Here is a 21,443-nt window from a genome sequence, read left to right as displayed (position 1 = left end):
TTTTGTGTGGTTGAGTTATGTGGTGAGTTTGTTGTAGGTTCAGGGTTGGGTTGAGGTTGTTGTACACTAACAGGTTCAGGATTATCTGGATAGAGTGGATGAGTAGGAGGCAAATTGAATTTCTCACAAAGTTTAATTCTATTCTTAGAAAATTCTATTTGAGTTTGCTCCCAGTCAAGTGTTCCTAAATCTGTTAGTTTGGTAGGTTTGGTTTTAAGAAGCTTGTCTATGTGTTGGCTAAGGGGTTTGTCATCTGATTCTGTTGATGATGAAGAGGGTGAAGAGGGTAGAGATGGAATCTGAGTATTAGTTGGAGCATTAGATGGATTACCTGAAGACTGAGCTTCTGGATGAACTGCTTCTGGAGCTTCTGAAGCTGGTTCTGATGAAGTTGCTCCTGAAGCTTGCTTATTCTTCAAGGCTTGAGAAAGCAGAGTTGCTCCATACTTAACAGTTTCTAACTCCGATGCTAAAGCAGCAATGTCAGGAGTAGGCACATACCCTGCAGCCTTGAGACGTTCATCCCTTTCTTCTTCATACAAAATCTTCATCCTTTTCTTCTCTGCTATCTTGGATGCAGCAACCTCCCTAGTATACTGCTCCATTTCTGCAGTCATTTCGAAGCTGGGCATGACTATGGGCTCAGAAGTTGCAGTCCTTTTTGCTTTCTTAGGGCTTGAGTCTTCATCCCAGTTCTCTTCCAGTTCTTCCAACATTTGTGCCCTTCTTCCTTCACCTGTCTTCAGATTTCTTGTTAAATTAGACCTCTTCCTTTTGATGGTCTGAAGAGCAGCTTCTCTTTTATTTTTGGGACTTGGAGGCTTTTCAGAAGCAGCTTGATCAGAAGCAGCTTGTTCAGAACCAGTTTGTTCAGAAGCAGGCTGTTCTGCTGTTTCTTGAGTACTCCTTGTCCTTTTCTTGATAAGAGGGACATCATCCAAATCCTCCACTTCCTCAAGAATGGTGGACATAGCAGATTTTACCTTCTTAGCTTTCTTATGCTTCTGAGCACCCACCTCAGTAGCATTTTCAGCAAGGTATTCTTCCTTGGTGATCTGCTTCTTTTTAGATTTTCTGCTTTTGGCCACAGGCAGCTCACCACCATACATTTGGTCAGGAACATCCTTCAAGCTGATTTTCTGATTATAGGTTTTGTAGTGATCCATGATATATGCCCTTTGAACCTCCAAGGGATCTTGTTTACAGATGGGAGGAAAGTCTGGGATAAGATCTGATTTGGCATCAGAAGGTTTCAAGTCAGTAGGACTCTTCTTCACATCTTTTGCTTTAATCAGATGCATAGCCCTTAGAGTCTCCCCATTGATAATCTTCCCTCTAACAGTTCCCAACTGTTCATCTGTGAAGATCTGAGCTTCTTTCAGCATCTCAATAATTCCTCCCTGATAGAAAATCTCAGAGAATAGTCTTCCATAAGGTACCCAAGACCTTTTATTCAGTTGACTCTCTCTGAGTTGATGAACCATATGTCTGAATATGTATCTGGGAATATTTGCCTCTACACCCTTTATGACAAAGTGTAAGAGGATTTTATGTTCCAGAGAGGGCTGATCACCACCACCACCTTTTGGTAGTAGGTTTTCATTCTGAATCTTCAACATAACCTTTGTCTTGGTGTTCATGTCAGAATAGGCAAAGTCCTTTACCTTGTTGTAGAGAGTTCTGTTAACAATAGCATTCCAGGGGCTGTCCTTTGGCTTTGAAATCCCAGCCTCATGTTCTCCTTCTGCTGGTCTTCTGATGACAAAGGCAATAGTGTCCTCAGTGATCCAGACACGGATTCCCATGATGCTTGATCTTATCTGGGTTTTGGAGAAAGTTTCCAAGCCCATTTCCGCTCTAGACTTCCCTTTGAGTTCAGGATTGAGAAGAACTTTTTCATCTTCTTCAATCTTGGCGGCTTCCCTGTCGTAGATGCTGGCTCTAACCCAGAAATGACGAACCAGTGTTTGATAAGTTGGTCCATTTAGAAGATTGAAGTACCTTCCCAGACCTTGTTTCTCGTAGTACTTGCCAATGTCACAGTCGTGAGCGGCCAAAGAATCAAAATCCACCGGACTTTCTGATTGAATGTTTAATTCCCATTCCTCCAAGGACATGGTTCTTCCCTTTATCTCATAAGCAGGAGCTTCTCCTTGTTGTTCGTTTGATGATGAACCAGATGCAGAACTTGAAGAAGCCATTGATATGAAGTGGTTTTAGGGTTCTAAGGAGTTTTTGAGAGGATGAGAGAATGCGCTTACGTTCGCAGAGGGTTGAGAAGAAAAATAGAAAGTGTTTGTTGTGAAGTGAGAAGTGTGTGAAATGACTTAGTGTTTTTTTTATTAAAACGTTTGTAATTCAGAGGGGACAAACAAACACAGCATTAATGACAAATTGGGGGCGCGTGTAAGTACGTCAAAAAGCGAATAAAAACATCATTGCCCTTTTTGTTATACTCCAATACAAATAAACCACGTCAGAGACTCTTCAGAAAACTACCTTTTGGGTAATGAGACAGCTGTTACATAAAGTAACTTCCACCGTTCCCACTAACCAAGCTATTCAGAAGCAAAGAATAACACTTCTGAAGTTTTAGTGCTGACGTCATCTTCAGAAGCACATTTTCCTCAGAACCTCAATTAAGAGCTTCTGATGAACCAAAATGCTTCTGAATAAACTTCAGAACCAAACTTCTTATTCAGAGGCAAGCAATTTTTCAATCAGACACAAAATGCATGTTCAAATTTTTCTTAATAAAATCAAATCTTTCAACAGACAAAGGTTTTGTAAATATGTCAGCCCATTGATGTTCAGTATCAATGAATTGTATATCTAAAATTCCTTTTTGAACATAGTCTCTGATAAAATGGTGTTTGATTTCAATATGCTTGGCTCTTGAATGTAGAATTGGATTCTTTGACAAACAAATAGCAGCAGTATTATCACAATAAATGGGAATACTGTTAGCATTGATCTGATAGTCTTCCAACTGATGTTTCATCCAAAGTAGTTGTGTGCAACAACTTGCAGCTGAAATGTACTCTGCTTCCGCTGTAGACATAGCAATAGTTGCTTGTCTTTTGCTTGCCCAGGATATCAGATTCTCTCCCAGGAATTGACAATTTCCACTGGTTGATTTTCTTTCAATCCTATCACCAGCATAATCAGCATCACAGAATCCAATCAACTTATAATCTAGGGATTTCCTATACAGGAGTCCAAGATTAGTTGTTCCTTTCAGATACCTGAAGATTCTCTTAACTGCAGTTAAATGAGATTCTCTAGGATCTGATTGAAATCTTGCACACAAGCATACACTGAATAAAATATCAGGTCTAGATGCAGTGAGGTATAACAGAGAACCAATCATACCTCTGTAAAGCTTCTGGTCTACTACTGTTCCAGTATCTTCTTTGCTTAAGGTGCAGGTTGGATGCATTGGAGTGTTCATCATTTTACAGTCTTCTAGCTTGAACTTCTTCAGAAGCTCCTTTGTATATTTTGTTTGATGAACATATACTCCTTCTTTACTTTGGTTGATTTGAATTCCCAGAAAGAATTTCAATTCTCCCATCATACTCATTTCAAATTCATCCTGCATTAACTTAGAAAATTCTTTGCAAAGAGATGCATTAGTAGAACCAAATATTATATCATCAACATATATTTGCACAATCAAAATATCTTTCTTAAGAGTCTTTCTGAAGAGTGTTGTGTCAACTTGTCCTCTTTCAAAATCATTTTTAATTAAGAAATTACTTAGTCTATCATACCAAGCTCTGGGAGCTTGTTTCAAGCCATATAGTGATTTCTTAAGTTTATAAACATGGTCAGGATGCTTAAGATCCTCAAACCCAGGAGGTTGTTTAACATACACTTCTTCTTCAATGATACCATTAAGAAAGGCACTTTTGACATCCATTTGATATAATATTATGCCATGATTAATTGCGTAGGATAGAAGTAACCTGATTGCTTCCAATCTTGCAACTGGAGCAAATGTTTCAGTGTAATCAATGCCTTCTTGTTGACTGTAGCCTTGAGCAACAAGTCTGGCTTTGTTTCTGGTTACTTCTCCTTGTTCATTCAGCTTGTTTCTGAATACCCATTTTGTTCCAATAATGTTCTTCTGAGAAGGTTTGGGTACCAGATCCCACACATCATTCCTTTGGAATTGATTTAGCTCTTCTTGCATAGCTAATATCCATCCATCATCTGAGAGAGCTTCTTCAACAGTTTTGGGCTCAATTATTGAAAGCAGTCCTATTAAAGACTCTTCTTGTCTAAAATGTGATCTTGTTCTTCTAGGACTATCTTTGCTTCCAATGATTAACTCCTCAGGATGTGAAGATTTGTGCTTGAATTTAGGTTGAATAACCTGCTGAGTGTTATCTTGAAAGTCCTCAGAAGCAATTTCATTCTGTGCTTTTGGGCTAGGTTCTGCTTCTGAATTAGACTCAGCTTCTGGAGTGATTTCAGTTTCTGGACTAGATTCAACTTCTGTATACTTTTCAGAATCAGAAGGTTGATCAGATTCTGATGCATCTTCAGAATCAGTTGTACCTGCATTACTTTCACTTTGCTCTGAAGTTTTACTTCCAGGCTCTCTATCATCAAATTTTACATGCATAGATTCTTCAACACATTGTGTTTCTGAATTATACACTCTGTATGCCTTTGACCTTTCAGAGTAACCTAAAAAGATTCCTCTTTGAGCCTTGGCATCAAATTTCTTCAGATAGTCTTTAGTGTTTAAGATGTAACAAGTACATCCAAACTGATGAAAGTAAGAGATATTGGGTCTTCTTCCTTTAAAGAGTTCATATGCTGTTTTCTCCAACATAGGTCTGATATAGATCCTATTTTGAATATAACATGAAGTATTGACTGCTTCTGCCCAAAAATGTTTAGCTAAGTTGTTTTCATGGATCATGGTTCTGGCCATTTCTTGTAAGGTTCTGTTCTTTCTCTCTACAACCCCATTTTGTTGTGGAGTTCTAGGAGAAGAAAACTCATGGAGAATCCCATGTTTTTCACAAAAAAGTTCAAATGGCTCATTTTCAAATTCTCCACCATGATCACTTCTGACTTTCAAAATTTTCAATTCTTTTTCAGATTGTATTTGAGTGCAGAAGCTGCTAAACACTTCACATGCATAGTCTTTACTTTTAATGAATTTTACCCAAGTCCATCTGCTGTAATCATCAACAATGACTAATCCATATTTACTTCCATATAAGGATGCAGTGTTAACTGGACCAAAAAGATCAATATGGAGTAATTCTAAGGGTCTGGAGGTTGATACAATGTCTTTAGATTTGAACGAACTTTTCACAATTTTCCCTTTCTGACATGCACCACAAAGTGCATCTGAATGATAATCAATGTTAGGCAATCCTTTGACCAGTTGTAACTTGCTAATTTTAGAAATTAATCTCCAATTAGCATGTCCCAACCTTTTATGCCATACCCATTTTTTATCATTCATTGACAGAAGGCAAACTACCTTCTGATCAGCCAGATCAGAGAAATTTATTTTATAGACATTCTCAACTCTCTTTCCCTTGAATGTAATGGATTTGTCATCCTTGTTAACTAGTGTGCAGTTGGTCTTACTGAACGTTACATCATACCCATTGTCACAAAATTGACTTATGCTCAATAGGTTATGCTTCAGACCATCTACTAGCCACACATTATTAATTGAGATGGAGGAATTACCAATAGTACCTGTACCAATGATCTTTCCAGTTTGGTTGCCACCAAACTTCACTTCTCCTCCATCTTTCATTGTAAGGGTAAGGAACAAAGCTTTCTCTCCAGTCATGTGCCTTGAACATCCGCTGTCTAGGTACCATGACCTTTGTTTCTCTCTTGCCCTTAAGCACACCTGCATTTTTGGCCAATTCAGATTTAGGTACCCATATCTTCATGGGTCCTTTTGGGTTAGCTTTGGAGGTTTTACTTTTCCTCCCTTGTACCTTAGGGTGAATGCTGAGTGGCTTCTGATCATTCAATACTTTAGGTTTGACACCTTTTGGTATTGTTTTCTCAGAAGCAGTAGCTGCTTTGTTCTTCTGATCCTTTTGTTTTGGAATTTTAGATTCTGGTTTAATCAGATTCTGATGAACAGGTTCTGATCTTTTCAGAATTTTAATCTTTTGACTCTTAGGATCAGATTTTGTCATTACCTTGATCTTAAGATTCTCTGGCTTTGATGTGATCTTAGCCTGTGAACCTGAAGCTTCAGGTTTTGACTGAACAGCAGTTTTAGCATTTGTACCTTCAGGCACAAAGGTGGATTTCAATCCATCCTTGATACAATCACAGTAGCTCTTGAGACTGTATTCTTTGGATTTCTCCTCAGAATATCCAATCCCTTTGCCTTTGTTCTTGTATGTGCTGTAGATCATAGAAGCAACTTTGCTTCTGTCTATTCCAGCCATAATAAAATCATCCAAGGCAATCTCATGTTTATTGCCTGAACCTTTATCACATTTTTCTTGTAGCTTCTGACAAAGACTCTTGAGTCTATCTTCATATGTTGCTGATATGAGGTTAAACCCTTTGAGTTCTTCTTCAGAAGCTTTTGGTTCCAATAGAGTTGACTTTTGTTGTTTCATCAAATCAACATATTTTTCTTTTAAATCTGTCAACTCATTGGTTCTGTGTTCAAATAGTGATAAAAGTTCTTTTAGAGAATCAACAAGTTCTTGTCTAGGGATTTTAGAATAGGGTTAATATGTTTTTACCCCCCTGTAATTTGGGCGAGTTCTGGTTTTCCCCCCTGTAAAAAAATTCGTTTAGATTCTGTCCCTGTAATATGAAGATTCTTTCGAAAACACCCCTGATCCCATATGACACACTCCACCTGCTGACGTGGCATGATGTGGCGCGCCAGCTGTGAAATTATTTTATTTTTTATTTTTTTTTCACTGACATGTGGGCAATTATTTAACACATCACTATTTCCCCTTTTTTAATTAAAATCATTTTAATAATTTATAAAAAAAAAACATTAAAACTTAAATTCTTTTCTCCATATACAAACACAGATCCCGTTCTTCATCTTCTTCATTTCATTGCAATTCCACTTCTCCATTTTCGTAATCCTCTTGTTCTTCTGCAGGTCCTCTTTTGGATTCAGTTCACAATTTTCATCGCGATTTCTTCTTCTGCATTTTCTTATTCCTTATTTTCGTTTTTTAGGGTTTGACATGGGTGGAAGCAAAGCATCATCAATTGGGAACTCAAATGGAAGAAGTCCACCCAAATGTGAATGCAATAGACTTATGCAATTGTGGGTATCAAATACAGATGAAAATCCAAAGAGGAAATTTTGGAGATGCTGTAATTATTGGGAGGTAAATTTTTTCAATTTTTTTTATTTCATTTTCATCTTCTTGTCATGTAAATCTGTTGTAATACTTTGATGTAGAATGAAGACCATTGTAATTTGTTCATATGGGACGATGAGTTAGAAACACCAAGAGTGAAATCCTTGTTGAAAAGATTGGCGGTAAATAACAGAGAAAATGAACTTGGTTCTACATTGCAAAATTCAAACGGTTCAGCTGGCTATGATGTTGGAAGCAGCACAATGGTGAATCAGACTTGTAAGAATTTTGAAGATGGTTGCAAGAACTGTGCAATGATTTCTGAATATCTAAGGGTTTTTGGGAAGGAAATTGGAGAGGAAGTTGGAAAAGAACTTGGAAAGGAATTAGGCAAGGTATATGGGACTGAGAGGGCCTCAACCAAGCACCTAAAAACAAAGAAGAAGCTGCAATATGAAAGAAGCAAAAGCTTTGGCCTACTTGTTTTATTAGTGTTGTCATGGATTTTCTTCTTGGTTGTTTTGAAGTTTATGTATCCTGTTGAAATGTAATGTGTTCAAAGATGACCTTTTGCAGCATCTATAACTAGTATGATGTAATGTTTGGTATTAATGAATGAAATATTTTGGTTATGTTACATTGTGGTTTAACATTAATGAATGAAATCTGTTGGTTATGTTACCTGTTGTAACACTAAGATTGACTACAAAAGAACTTAACACCACTGTTAAGATTGCATACAAGAATTAAGAAAATAGCACATAAAAGTGCATTACTCATAACATAATAGTGAATAAGTCATTACATAGAAGTGCATAAAAGACACAAATTGTGCTTAAAGACATTACAGATAACTCAAAAGGTAGCACACATTGTGCTCAAAGTCATAACAAAATACATAGGTTCAAAAGATAGCACATACTGTGCTTAAAGTCATAACAAAATACATAGTTTCAAAATATAGCACATACTACTTAATGTCATTACAAAACACTAAACTATTTCTCTGCAACTACATTCTTCATTCTTTTGTGCCTTGTGTAGTTTCTTCTTGTGTTAATACCCCTTCTTCAGACTCATCTAATACCATTGGTGCAGCTGCAGTAGCCCCAGGACCTGTAATATTCTTTGACTTTAGCTTCCTTAGCCTATTACTAGTTCTCCTCCTAACCTGTTGGCTTGTATTCTTCAATTTAGCAGCATTAGTCACAGTTGGTCCATTGAGCATTCTTGGGCCATTAAACATTCTTGGACCATTAAGCATTCTTGGACCATTGAACATTCTTGGACCATTAAGCATTCTTGGACCATTTAGCATTCTTGGGCCATTAAGCATTCTTGGGCCATTTTGTGCAGTTGTACCAGAGACAGACACATCAGTTGCTGCAGCAACAACAGGCACATCAGTTGGTGTAGTTGTTGTACCAGACAAAGGCACATCTGCTGGCATATTTTCACTATCAGACACAGGCATATTTTCATTACCAGACACATGAACATCAGGAATGGATGCAATCAGTTCATCAGTAATGTCATCAAACATATTATCCACACCAATTTGAGAACTGACTTGCTTCTACAAAATAGTGAGAAAACAATATATAGGTTATTCTTTGTAAACACTATCATGGTAAAATATAATGGGTATGCAGTGGTAATAAATTACCTGTCTTTTAGCAGTATTAGTTTCAGTCTGACCATTAGATGTCTCACCATTTTCATGGACATCCACATTTTCACCACCTTCAGTCTGCTTCTTTGGCTTTCTCTATAACATTTTAATACTTAATCAGATGTGTAAAGTTCAACAAAGTGTGTTTTTAAAAAAGTGAAAATAATATACCTTTCTCTTAGCAGCATTTGGATCCTGAATAGTACTTTTACACCTCCTCTTGTTGTGGCCAAACTTGTCACACTTGGTACACCTATAACTCACTCCAGGTCTTCTCATTCTACTCCCAAGCTCATCAACTTCCCTGATCCTCAGTTTTTTGGGCCTACCAGGTCCTCTTTTGTAGTGTGGAGGCAAAGGCTCTTCTATGTCTACCTCAGGCCACATTTCCATGCCATTGATGGGACTGACTCCATAACTATAACACTCTATATATTTTGCCCTTGAATAACACTGGTCAACAAAATCTGAGGGGTTTTGTTTCCTATATGATAATGCAGCAACTGCATGTCTACAAGGAATCCCTACCAATTCCCAAAACCCACAAGAACAAGTTCTCTTAGCAGTATCTACAATAAACTGTTGTTCACCATAATGATGTGTCACTTGCCATTCATCATTAATTGAAAGATTTGGTGCCCATTGTCCAGACAAAAACACTTCCTTATCTAATCTTTTCCTAGGCATAGGCATGATGCTGTGTTGCCACCTATCTAATTTATTTCTAGCAGTACCAATCCTATTCATTAAGTAAGTCCTAATCCATTCACACATAGACAAAAATGGTTTATCCCTAGCCACTAATATTGTTGCATTAAATGACTCAGTTAGGTTGTTCATTAGAACATCACACTTAGGGTAGTGAGAAAAAGCATGCTTACACCAACTTTTAGTAGGGTGTGACATCAACCATTCCCAGGCACCAACATCAACCTTCTTCAATTCATCCATTTTTGCCTTCCAAGCTTGAAAGTAGGTTGCTTTAGCAGCACCCATCATCAGGTCCCTTATCAAGGTTCCACCACCAAACTTCTTCTTGTAGTTTGCATATAAATGTCTTAAACATAGTCTGTGCTCAATTGAGTCAAACATTTCTTCAAACACTGACATTAATCCCTACAACAAATAAAACAGCAAAAAGTACATTTACATAAGATAATAAAACTCACAAAATTATAACCAGTTAAAAATCATAAAACATAATGTTATACCTTCTGTTGATCTGATATGAAGACATATCTTTTGTCATTTCCTATGTCATTCATCAACAGCTCCATAAACCATTTCCAGCTTGCCTTACTTTCTACTTCAACAACACCAAAGGCCAGGGGAAAATACTGGTCATTGGGGTCCCTTCCAACAGCTAGCAGAAGTTGTCCACCATATTTGGTTTTCAAATGGCACCCATCTACCCCCACAAAGGGTCTACATGCAGCTTTGAACCCTCTCTTGCAGCCATCAAATGAAAAGTAGAAAGACCCAAATCTGGGTTGAATTGTAGGACCAAGTCTTTCAACATTTACCTTAGCAGTGTTACCTGGACAAACTCTGATTAACTCAGCAGCATACCTCCAGACCATGCTATACTGCCTGTCAGCATCCCCATCAACAATCTTCTGTGCTATCTGCTTTGCCTTCCATGCCCTTCCCTTTGTAATATCTACTGAGTAGTTCTTCCTCATATCATTCATGATGTCTTTGATTGTGACTTTCTCAGTGGTTTGAAGTTTGTTAACAACAGCAAAGTTTGCAACCCACTTGGACTTGGCAGATCTATTTTTTGTAACCCTCCCACACGTGTGGTTCTTTTTATAGCTTTTAATTTGGTAAGTGTGTCTGTCACCCACTTTGGAACAAAGACATAAATACCCACACTTTTTTTCCCCTTCTTTTCTTTTTTCTCCTTTTTTCAAAGCATCTTCCTTGCACACAACCCTTACCCTATAGCTCTCATTCTTTTCAAAGCTAATTTCATGACCATTAAGTACATTCCACTCTATTATTGCATCTTTGAACTCTTTTAAAGAATTAAATTCCATACCTAACATAAACTCATAGTCCTTGTTCAATTGTTCCTTTCTAAACTTTTCATAAATAGGTCCTGCTTCATGGTCAGAATCATCTGGATCTGAGCTATCTAACTCCTCACTAAAGTATTCATCCATTGCTTCCACCATAGGACCCTTACCATGTCCCTTACTTAAGTTTATCTTCTGCTCTGGTTCCACCATAGGACCCTTACCTTTTCCCTTTCCATTACATAAGTTTTGCTTATGTGGTTCTTCCATATGAGCCTTACTATTTCCCTTACCTCCATTTGCTGAACTCATGTTGCCTATTAACAACTTCTGTACAGGGACTTCTTCAGTTTCAACAACATCAAACCCATCATCTAGTGCAGTAGCTCTCTCATTTTCACTGTCATCTAGCTCCACATCATAACTGCTATAACCACTATCATCCACATCAGAGTTGAACTTCATATCAAAATAAATGGGTTCTCTGATTTCCAAATCTCTTTCCAATACATCCTGTTGGTTGTGTTCTAAGTATATGTGTCCATCAATTTCATCACCAATAGCCCTTACAGCAACTTCTTCAGCAAGATGGTCAACATAAATTTGAAAAAACTTACCATCTTCCCCATGAACTGCACCCCAAATCCTGTAGTGTTGTTTATCATAGCCCCAACCAGTTACAATCTCATCAATTGCATCCATACCCCAAGTCTGTAGGTCTATATCACCTACTATTGCTTGCTTTCCACCTCTATAGAACAAGATATCATCCCTAACAAATTCACCACCGTGATGAAAGATACAGTTGAACAACAATTTTTCCTGCCAAAAATTTAAGACCAATAAAAGTTAGACACGTGTAAGTGTGGACCCCACAAACATACCCCACACACAGTCAGCAAAGCAATTTCCTTTCTTTGGAATAAAACCCTAAAAGACAACACCCTAAAAGACAAAAATTTGTTCAAAAAATTGATTTTTAAAGCCTGTAACGGGACCACAACAACTATAAACAACCCTTTGTTTCAAATCCATCCAACTATATGATTTTTAAAGCCTTGAATCAAAGAAGCAAGATAAAGAAGAAAGAAACTTACCGAAGCATTTCCACCTTCTTTGTTCATTTGCGTCGTTCCTTCCGTAGCTACCTTCATGTTCTTCTTCTTCGCGTCGTTCCTCTTTCCTTCCGTAGCAACCTTCTTCTTCGCGTTCTTCAGTTTCTTCTTTGACTTCGTCATCTGCTTGTTCGATTTCGTCATCCAATTCCGGATTCAAATTCTGAGTTAGGGTTTCGTTCTAGGTGAGAGATTTGGTGTGATTCTGAGATAGAGTTTAGAAAATGGAAGATGAAAGTGGGAAGATGAAAGGGGTGAAGTGTGTTATGTGAGGGTTGAAAACGAAAATGGAAAAATGACTTTCTAATTTCTCTGATTTTTGTTTTTAAAAGAATTTAAGTTTTAATGTTTTTTTTTATAAATTATTAAAATGATTTTAATTAAAAAAGGGGAAATAGTGATGTGTTAAATAATTGCCCACATGTCAGTGAAAAAAAAATAAAAAATAAAATAATTTCACAGCTGGCGCGCCACATCATGCCACGTCAGCAGGTGGAGTGTGTCATATGGGATCAGGGGTGTTTTCGAAAGAATCTTCATATTACAGGGACAGAATCTAAACGAATTTTTTTACAGGGGGGAAAACCAGAACTCGCCCAAATTACAGGGGGGTAAAAACATATTAACCCTTTAGAATATACCTCATTTTCATCTTCTGAATCTGATTCAGCTTCTGATACTGCTTCTGATGATACTGTTGCTACCAACCCAACGGCTGCCTTAGCATCATCATCAGCTTCTTCTTTATCAGAACCAGATTCACTATCCAAATCTTCCCAGGTTGCCATCAAACTCTTTTTGATTTGCTTTCTGAATTTACTGGAGTTGAAGCTTGATTTCTTGGATTTGCCTTTAAACTTCTCCTTCTGAAGATCAGGGCAATCAGCAATGAAATGACCAGGCTTCTTACAATTGAAGCATCCCTTCTGATCTTCTTTCTTGAAGTTCTTGTAGCTACCTTTCTTGCTCAAAAATTTCTTCTGCTTCCTTGCCAGATACTCAAGCTTGTTGGACAGCATAGCCATCTTTACAGATTGATCTTCATCAGAATCTCCATCAGGTGATTCTTCTTCAGATTCACTGGCTTTGTAGGCTTTGGAAGACTTTGAGGTCTTTCCTTTAGATGGTAAAGCAATGGATTTACTCTTCTTAGAGGTTTCATGCTCATTTAGACTCATTTCATGCACTTTGAGTGAGCTAACAAGATCTTCAACACTTAAAGTATTTAGATCCTTAGCTTCCTCAATAGCAGTTACTTTGGGTCTCCATCTTGAAGGTAGGCTTCTCAAAATCTTACTAACATGATCAGAAGAAACATAGCTTTTCTTCAGTATTTGCAATCCAGAAACTAAAGTTTGAAATCTTGAGTACATTTCTTCTATACTCTCATCATCCTTCATTCTGAAAAGTTCATACTGATGAACTAGCATCAAAGCTTTAGCCTCTTTTACTTTCTTGCTGCCTTCAAAGTTTGCACAAAGAGAAGCAAACATAGCTTTCGCAGTAGATTTGTCACTCATTTTCATGTATTCGGTGCGAGGTATAGAAGCCACAATGATTCCTCTTATCTTGTGGTGTTTCTTATAAAGCTTCTTCTGAGCAGGAGTATGTATTTTTCTATCTATAGCAGCTCCTTCTTCATCTAAATCCAGGTCATCAACTCCATCTTCCAGTATGTCCCATAACTCTTCATCTAATCCCATGATAAAGCTGTACATATTAGTTTTCCACCAAGAAAACTCTTCTGGATCTCCATTAAACCTTGGAGCTTTTCCAGAGTCTGTTTTCTTGTCAGCAGTATCATAGTCATGTTTGACGCTTGTGTATTTTGGAGTAACTGATTCCTCATCTCCAGACATGTTTTTCTAATAGATCTTGAACTGTAACACGGTTAAGTGCTATGATAACAGAGCAGGCTCTGATACCAATTGAAGGTGAGAAAAACACAAGAAGGGGGGGTTGAATTGTGTTTTCTTTTTCTGTCTAAAAAAAATTCTTCTTCTGATAAAACTTCAGAAGCAGTTTGAGAGTGCTTCTGATGAAATGATCAGAATCAGATATGCAGCGGAAAGAACAGAGCAGAGAAAAGAAAGACAAAGACACAAGCAGTTATCCTGGTTCCTTCCACAACACGGAAGTAGTCCAGTCCCCCTTGCACTTCCAAGGAGATTTCACTATAATCACAAGATTACAACTGCTCAATACTTTCTAAGTATGAGACTTCACAAAACTATGCTCAAGCACACACGCAAGAGTCTTCCAATGCTCAAGCACTAAGCAAGAGACTTCTAATGCTCAAGCACGCAGGCAAGAGACTTCTAATCAAACAAAAATACAGAGAATTGAGTTTGAATTGAACACTTGATATACAATCAGTGGTGTTCACAATACAATACAGAAAAGACTCTAGACTATGAATTTCTAAGATGTATCAAATCAGTGCAGAAATTCAGTGTGCTTTGTAGTATCAAATTGACAGAGTTTTGGCGCTTTTGAACTTATGTATATCTCTGTTTTATCTTCAAGTCTTCACTCCTTTATATAGAGGCGTGAAAGAGACGTTGAGATAATCAGCACGTCTAAAGAGTCGTTTGAAATCCTTTGATTATCCACCAGTGATCCTTTGCCTGATTTGGGTGTAGTCCTTTGAAGAATAAACTTCAAATTCATTCCCATCTTGAGTTGTACAAATTCTGCAGGCATGGCTGTTGTTTTGTCTTGTAGCGTAGACAGAAAACAGAGTAGTGGAGGTAGTGGTTGTACACTTGTACTTTGTCAACTCTATTAATGAGAGACAAGTGCTCAGTGTTATCCATATATCCGTTGATACCTCCCTTTCAGTTCTTCGTTCTTCTTTGATAAGACTGAATTGAGAATCAGCAACTTTGAATCTTCAGTTTGATTAAAGGATCAAATGTAGCTTCTGGTGAAAATATTGCTTCTGATGAAAACTTTTGCTTCTGATGAAAATATTGCTTCTGATGACTTTCTGCTTCTGATGACGTCATCTCTTCAGGAGCAGTTTAGCTTCAGGAGCAGTTTAGCTTCAGGAGCAGTTTTCTTCAGATGCTCAGAATTTCTTTTTCTTTCCATTGTTCTTCCAAGACCTATTGAAATAACTTGAGTAGCCTTTGGTCCTGTACACTTGAACAATTATTAGTAATAACCAATTGACAATTTTTAATACCTTGTTATCATCAAAACTTAATAAGGTTCATTGTGAAACACATTTTGTTCCAACACATACCCCTTGTGTCTCCGGTGCTATTGACTCAGCTCTTGGGGATATCATAGGAAAGAGTGAAGCGAGGGACGAAAGCATCTTAGTGAAAGGATAGGATAGCCAAAGCATTCATATTCTATGCTTAAGTAAAGTCCTCACTGCCACGCCATTCACTTCTTTCTACGCTAAAAGATCACAGGCTTGTTAGCGATGTGGAGTCAGATTCCTACCGACCCCTTGCTTGAACCTAAAGTATACTTAACTGAGCAAGCTAGGTATACTTAACTAAGCTAGGTATATATTGAAAATTTGGAAGAAGTTAACTCTTATGCTTGGGGAGCTGCGATGTTGGAATATCTGTATCAAGGTATGAAGGATTGGAAGAAAAAAGGTACTCCCTCCGTCCTAAATTATAAGCAAAAAAACAAATATCACACTTATTAAGAAAACTAAAACATAAGAATTTGGAGTATAGTTTTATGTGTTTTCTTTGAAAAAAGTTTTATAGGGAGATGTAAAAACAATTTTCATTGGCTATTGGTTATGGAAAAAATGAAAGAAAGATAAAATTGAATGTAATTTGCATTTAATTTTATGAGAATAACAAAAAAAAATCTTGGAAAAGATAAAAGTTTGTGTTTTTTGCTTATATTTTGGTACAAAGAAAATGTGTTTTTTTTGCTTATATTATGGGACTGAGGGAGTAAGTCATTGGACGGCTTCACCTGACTTATAATGGTAAGAGCATTTTTTCCTTATCTTTTTTTTTCCATATCTCTTTTTTTGATAATTTTTTAACCAATTTTTTTTTTTTCAATAGGGATTCTTCTTTTCTCATAGTAAAGGTCTTTATGGGATCTTCGATATTATTGTGGAGGAAAATCAAACCCATGATAAGCCAACACTAGCATATTCGATAGAGTTGTTTTTGAGAATCGACGCAAACCACCACAATAAACTCAACAACGCATTACATGCGAAGTAGATTTCAGGAAATAACTTCCTAACAACAGAGGTAAGAATTTTACAAACTATTATTATATAACAGTAATTGTATCTTTCTTTTTTAATCTTTTTTTTTAGAACGTAGGATATAGAAGCAAATGTCATTACTTGGCATCCACACGCTTCAGAAACGTTACCTCCCCACCTGCATAATCAGATCAAATATCTTACTATAGTCGCCCCATTGTTTTGCTAAAATTATGTGGAGCATCATCATCCACATCTTGTAGCAAAACAATTTGAGGCATTTGATATGGTTGACTTGACTGATGTTGGATCTGATCTGACAAAGATAAAGTTCAAAGGAAGTAAAGGCGATAAACCAATCAATTTCCAAGCACATTATAAAAAAGAGATGCTACAATGAGAGAAAATTGATAACCGGTTAGGAGAAAACTACCATCCTTGTCAAGCATCCACACTCGAGTCGGAAACCCCTCACCATTCACCCACTTTCCCGCATACGACCACATCCGAGGTTGGACCAACCAATTCCCAAGTGCATCTTTTGAATTGGTTGATCCAACTTTGGATGTGGCCATATGCGGGGAAGTGGGTGAATTGTGAGGGGTTTCCGGCTCGGGAGTGGATGCTTGAGAAGGATGATATTTTTCTAGCTAATCGGTTATCAATTTTCTCCCCTTGTAGCATCTCTTTTTTATAATGTGCTTGGAAATTGATTGGTTTATCGCCTTTATTTCCTTTGAACTTTATCTTTGTCAGATCAGATCCAACATCAGTCAAGTCAACTAGATCAAAGGCCTCAAATTGTTTAGCTACAAGATGTGGAAGATGATGCTCCACATAATTGTAGCAAAACAATGGGGCAACTATAGTAAGATATATGATCTGATTATGCAGATGGGGAGGTAACGTTTCTGAAGCGTATGGATGCCAAATAATGACATTTGCTTCTATATCCTACGTTATACAAAAAAAAAATAAAGATTAAAAAAGAAAGATACAATTCGTGTTATATAATAATAGTTCTTAAAATTCTTACCTCCGTTGTTAGGAGGTTATTTGCTGAAATCAACTTCGCATGTAATGCGCTGTTGAGTTTACTTTAGTGGTTTCCGCCGATTCTCAAAAACGACTCTATCAAATATGCTAGTGTTGGCTTATCATGGGTTTGATTTTCCTCCACAATAATATTGAAGATCCCATAAAGACCTTTACAATGAGAAAAGAAGAATCCCTATTAAAACAATTGATTAAAAAATTATGAAAAAAAGAGATAAGGAAAAAAAATGCTCTTACCATTATAAGCCAGGTGAAGCCGTCTAATGACTTACCCTTTTTCTTTCAATCTTTCATACCTTGATACAGATATGCCAACATCGCAGCTCCCCAAGCATATGAGTTAACTTCTTCCAAATTTTCAATATATTGAACGTAAGAAGTATAGCAAATTTGTTCATTCCCATTTGGGTAAATCAGGCACGTCACAATTATGAGGAGGATGGCCTTGATCCTCACATCTACATTTCTATCACTATCACAACAAATACCTCTCAACTCGAATAAGCTAAGTTTTTTTTTTATTGAAAAAATTTGATCGAAAGCCTGTAAGTCTTTACTATTAATTGGGACAATTGGTCGGTCTGTAATAGGCAAATGGGTCAAAAACAAAACGTCTTCCAATGTGACGTTCATGTTTTGACTACAGACCCGAAAATAAGAAACATTTTCTATAGAGTTATAAAATGACATGAACATTCTCAACAAAGATGTTGTCATTTCCACCGGTTGATTGGGGATAAGCCTTAGGAGTCTCAACAAAGAACTACTCTCATCATTATTTTCAATTCTATCGTTGATTTTGATTTTAAGCGGTCCATCTAATGTTGACCATAATGTGTACATAGTTGTCAATTTAGAAGTTCCTTTTGTTTGCATTACCTGCATTCATATAGTCACATATAATATTAATTTTACACCAAACATGCCGTACCGAACAATTATATAAAGTCATCTGAACCAAACTGAAACGTTTCAAAATTTGTAGAACCGAACGGAACCAAAAGTTTTGGTTTGATATAACGGTTTGGGATTCCAAACCATTAGAAGACAATTTTTATCAAACCGAACCATTTATTAAAGAACCCAACCGTTATATTTGTTTTTGATTTTTTTAAATAAAAATCTATTTTTACCTTACTATCTTATACAAACTCAATATTAAAGTCACATGAATAACTTGTCTTTTTTACCTTATTGTCTTATACAAATTCAATACTAAAGTCTAAACCTTGATCAGTATCCAGTAACTTGTAAAATCTATTTAGAAAACCAAATAAGAAATCAAAGTGTCGTATTGACAGGGCTCAGTTTAATCAAACTATTGTAATCAATCCAATGTTATAACTTGAAGATATTTTAATATCATTCAAAAAGGATAAGTCACATTAAATTATCAAGCGCATTAGTATATAACACAATATGTTCAAATTCGGAATTCACACCACACTCGAACATCATGAATCATATAAAAGCCACAAACAAAACCAAAATTCACATACCATCTTGTATAATACGAGGATAATCACTCAAAGTAATAAACCAACTCCACCCACTATCCAATTTAAGAACCCTAACTCCTAGAGTGATAACTACAAATACAACACATAGACACCAGATCAATCTCTAAAATGAACATATCTTAAGAGAAACACAAATTTTGCGGAACTTCAACGAGAATGTGAGAATGAATTTCGATTTTGTTACCTTCGATTTTGACGGTCTTCAGTTATGAACCGGTTAAGGATGTTCGATGATTGGGGATTTAGGGTTCTTACTCTTCCAAGCTTCAACGATTTGGTCTTCCCTTGTAACTGCAAGTTCAGCGCCGGTTTTCTTAAGGATGTGCAATATTGAAGAGGAGAAGTTGATTTTGACGGTTTTCTTAAGAACATCACGGAAAACAAGTAGCTGGAATCAAGGAATATAAGACCATACTCAAGGAATAACTTGTTCTATTTTACGTAATATTATTTTTTGTATGAATGAAATTGTCTCCAAATTAATTAATACAATTTATAGGAATAGAAATTAGAGTGATAGGAACTAGTATTAATTTCTTGAAACGTAGAGTCAATTAAATTGGCTATTGCGTTATTGATTTTATTAAGGTGATTGGATAGATTGTGGAAACTGTAGAAAAATATGCATTGTTTTATACATCAATAAAGAGTACGGTTAACTCATCTGGGTTGCCCTAGTGGTATAGGCTTGGGATTTGGGAGTGTGCTCCTTCTTAAGGTTTTAGGTTCGATTCCCTCTAGTGTCAATTTGGGTGGACTAATTTAGCTTCTTCAAAAAAAATAAAGAGTACGGTTATCTTTTTTTTTTTTTTTAGGAAAGAAGTACGGTTATATTTTATACTCCTTCCGTTTTAAAATGAGTGTTATTTTAGTCAAAAAATTATTTCAAAATGAATGTCACTTTTAATTTTTAATGCAATAATAATTTTTTCTTTTCAATTGTACCTTTCAATCAATATTATATACACTACTTCCAAAATATTATATTTACTTTAATAAAAAACAAATCAATAGTTGATTAGGATAGTTTGGTAAAATAACATCTTTTTTTTTTAGTTAATGCATTTCTTAATATGTGTGTAAAAATTTTAAACGACATTTATTTTAAAACGGAGAGAGCATTTGTTTATGGTTTAAGGAGAGATGGTTGTTATGGGAGGAGTAAATTGAATAAAACTGAAATCATACAAGGAAAAACAGTGAAATTTCAGCGTTGTTGTGCTCCCTTAACTAATTCACATTTTAGACTCATGTTTTTAAGATGTTACTTCAAAATACACTTAAACGTATCCCCTCAATTAGCTGATTCATATACTTTAAAAGTTAATTATCATTTTTATTTACTTTTAGGCTAAAGTCCAGAGAAATCAATGGTTTAATAATTAAATTTATGGTTTATTATTTTTAATATGAAAAAAATGGTACATTTTTTAATAAAATATCATTATTACTTTTAAAATTGTCTCATCTGAAATTTGCTTTACACTTCAAAATACGTTAGAGGCAAGATGTTATATTAAAGTTTTGGTTCAATTCCTTCGTTAGCACTCTTTTAACCTATGAATGCTCTGTTAACTCAACCGAATAATCAATGTTTCTTAATTCATTTAGCATTGTTTTCTCCGGTTAAAGTTCATTTATTTGAGAGTTTTTTTTTGTGGTAGTCAGGGTTTGAACCTTGGATCTTATGTATATTATGAATTGTATTACCGACTGAGTTAAGCTCACGAAAACATTTATTTGAGAGTATAGTTGAGGAGATGAGGACTTTTAAAAAAAAATTAGAGGAAGGTAAAGGAATGAAGGATTTTAAAAGATGATCGCTTTGAGGGTTTACTTTTCTTCATAATACAAAATCACTCTAATTCTGAAGAACTAAATAAATGTATTGGAAGACGATTTTGAAGGGCTTAGATAAACTCTTCCAATCCAATCTATATTATTATAATAGTCTAAAAAAAAAAAAAATTAACTACTAATAAGCAACTATTAATCATTCTCTTCAAAATATAAAATATTTCTCTCTTTTCATCTACGAAAGCTCTCCCGTCCCCTCTCCTTCAAACTCTATTACCTCTTTGCGGGCTTTTGTCTTGGAGGCTAACTTTAGAAGCACTTTACCCATTGAAAACTTTTTTAACCCTAAAAAATGTGGCTTGAGGTTAAGTTTAGGGTCAGATAAATTGACTGTTATAAATTCATTGTGCGTTATACTACTTCGTTCTACATTACATCCAAATATGTTGACTTTTTGGTTTCATTTTTTATGAATAAATATCAAATTTGCTGATGCATATTTTGTCCAATTTTATCACCATGAAAAATGTTTTCACTTTTTTATTTTCCTTTCTCTAATAACAAAGGAAACAAAGACATAGGAAATTTAAAGAATAGTTCATCCACCTCTAATTATAAGCAAAAATAGGATCAAAGAAAGATGATATTTTATCCAAATTTTGAACTAAATACATCAACTATCTATGATTAATTTTTACTTATAATCAACGACAGAAATAATATACTTATAATT

At 35.9% G+C, this 21,443-nt stretch overlaps 2 protein-coding genes across 4 annotated transcripts; one reads left to right on the top strand and one right to left on the bottom strand.

Annotated features, from left to right (window-relative positions):
• Positions 1 to 6,769: 6,769 nt before the first annotated feature.
• LOC112422496 (uncharacterized protein At4g04775-like) lies at positions 6,770 to 7,974 on the top strand. Its single transcript, XM_024785448.2, has 3 exons — positions 6,770 to 7,129; positions 7,210 to 7,364; positions 7,439 to 7,974. The coding sequence occupies exons 2-3, from the start codon at positions 7,218 to 7,220 to the stop codon at positions 7,886 to 7,888; spliced, it is 597 nt and encodes a 198-aa protein (XP_024641216.1). The 5' UTR covers positions 6,770 to 7,129; positions 7,210 to 7,217; the 3' UTR covers positions 7,889 to 7,974.
• A 208-nt stretch (positions 7,975 to 8,182) lies between these two features.
• On the bottom strand, positions 8,183 to 19,478 carry LOC112418123 (uncharacterized). Of its 3 annotated transcripts, XM_039834910.1 has the most exons (6): positions 12,125 to 12,807; positions 10,221 to 11,849; positions 9,181 to 10,125; positions 9,004 to 9,105; positions 8,823 to 8,913; positions 8,183 to 8,720 (listed from the first exon to the last, which is right to left on the bottom strand). In XM_039834910.1, the coding sequence occupies exons 1-6, from the start codon at positions 12,284 to 12,286 to the stop codon at positions 8,359 to 8,361; spliced, it is 3,291 nt and encodes a 1,096-aa protein (XP_039690844.1). In that variant the 5' UTR covers positions 12,287 to 12,807; the 3' UTR covers positions 8,183 to 8,358. The 3 variants fall into 3 exon arrangements, with proteins under 3 accessions (XP_039690844.1, XP_039690845.1, XP_039690843.1); XM_039834911.1 differs by lacking the exon at positions 12,125 to 12,807 and adding an exon at positions 19,098 to 19,478 and having other exon boundaries at positions 8,183 to 8,913; XM_039834909.1 differs by having other exon boundaries at positions 8,183 to 8,913.
• Positions 19,479 to 21,443: the final 1,965 nt, after the last annotated feature.

Source organism: Medicago truncatula, chromosome 6 (assembly GCF_003473485.1).
Source record: "Medicago truncatula cultivar Jemalong A17 chromosome 6, MtrunA17r5.0-ANR, whole genome shotgun sequence".
Classification (NCBI taxonomy): domain Eukaryota; kingdom Viridiplantae; phylum Streptophyta; class Magnoliopsida; order Fabales; family Fabaceae; genus Medicago; species Medicago truncatula.
This window is presented reverse-complemented; position numbering and strand designations above follow the sequence as displayed.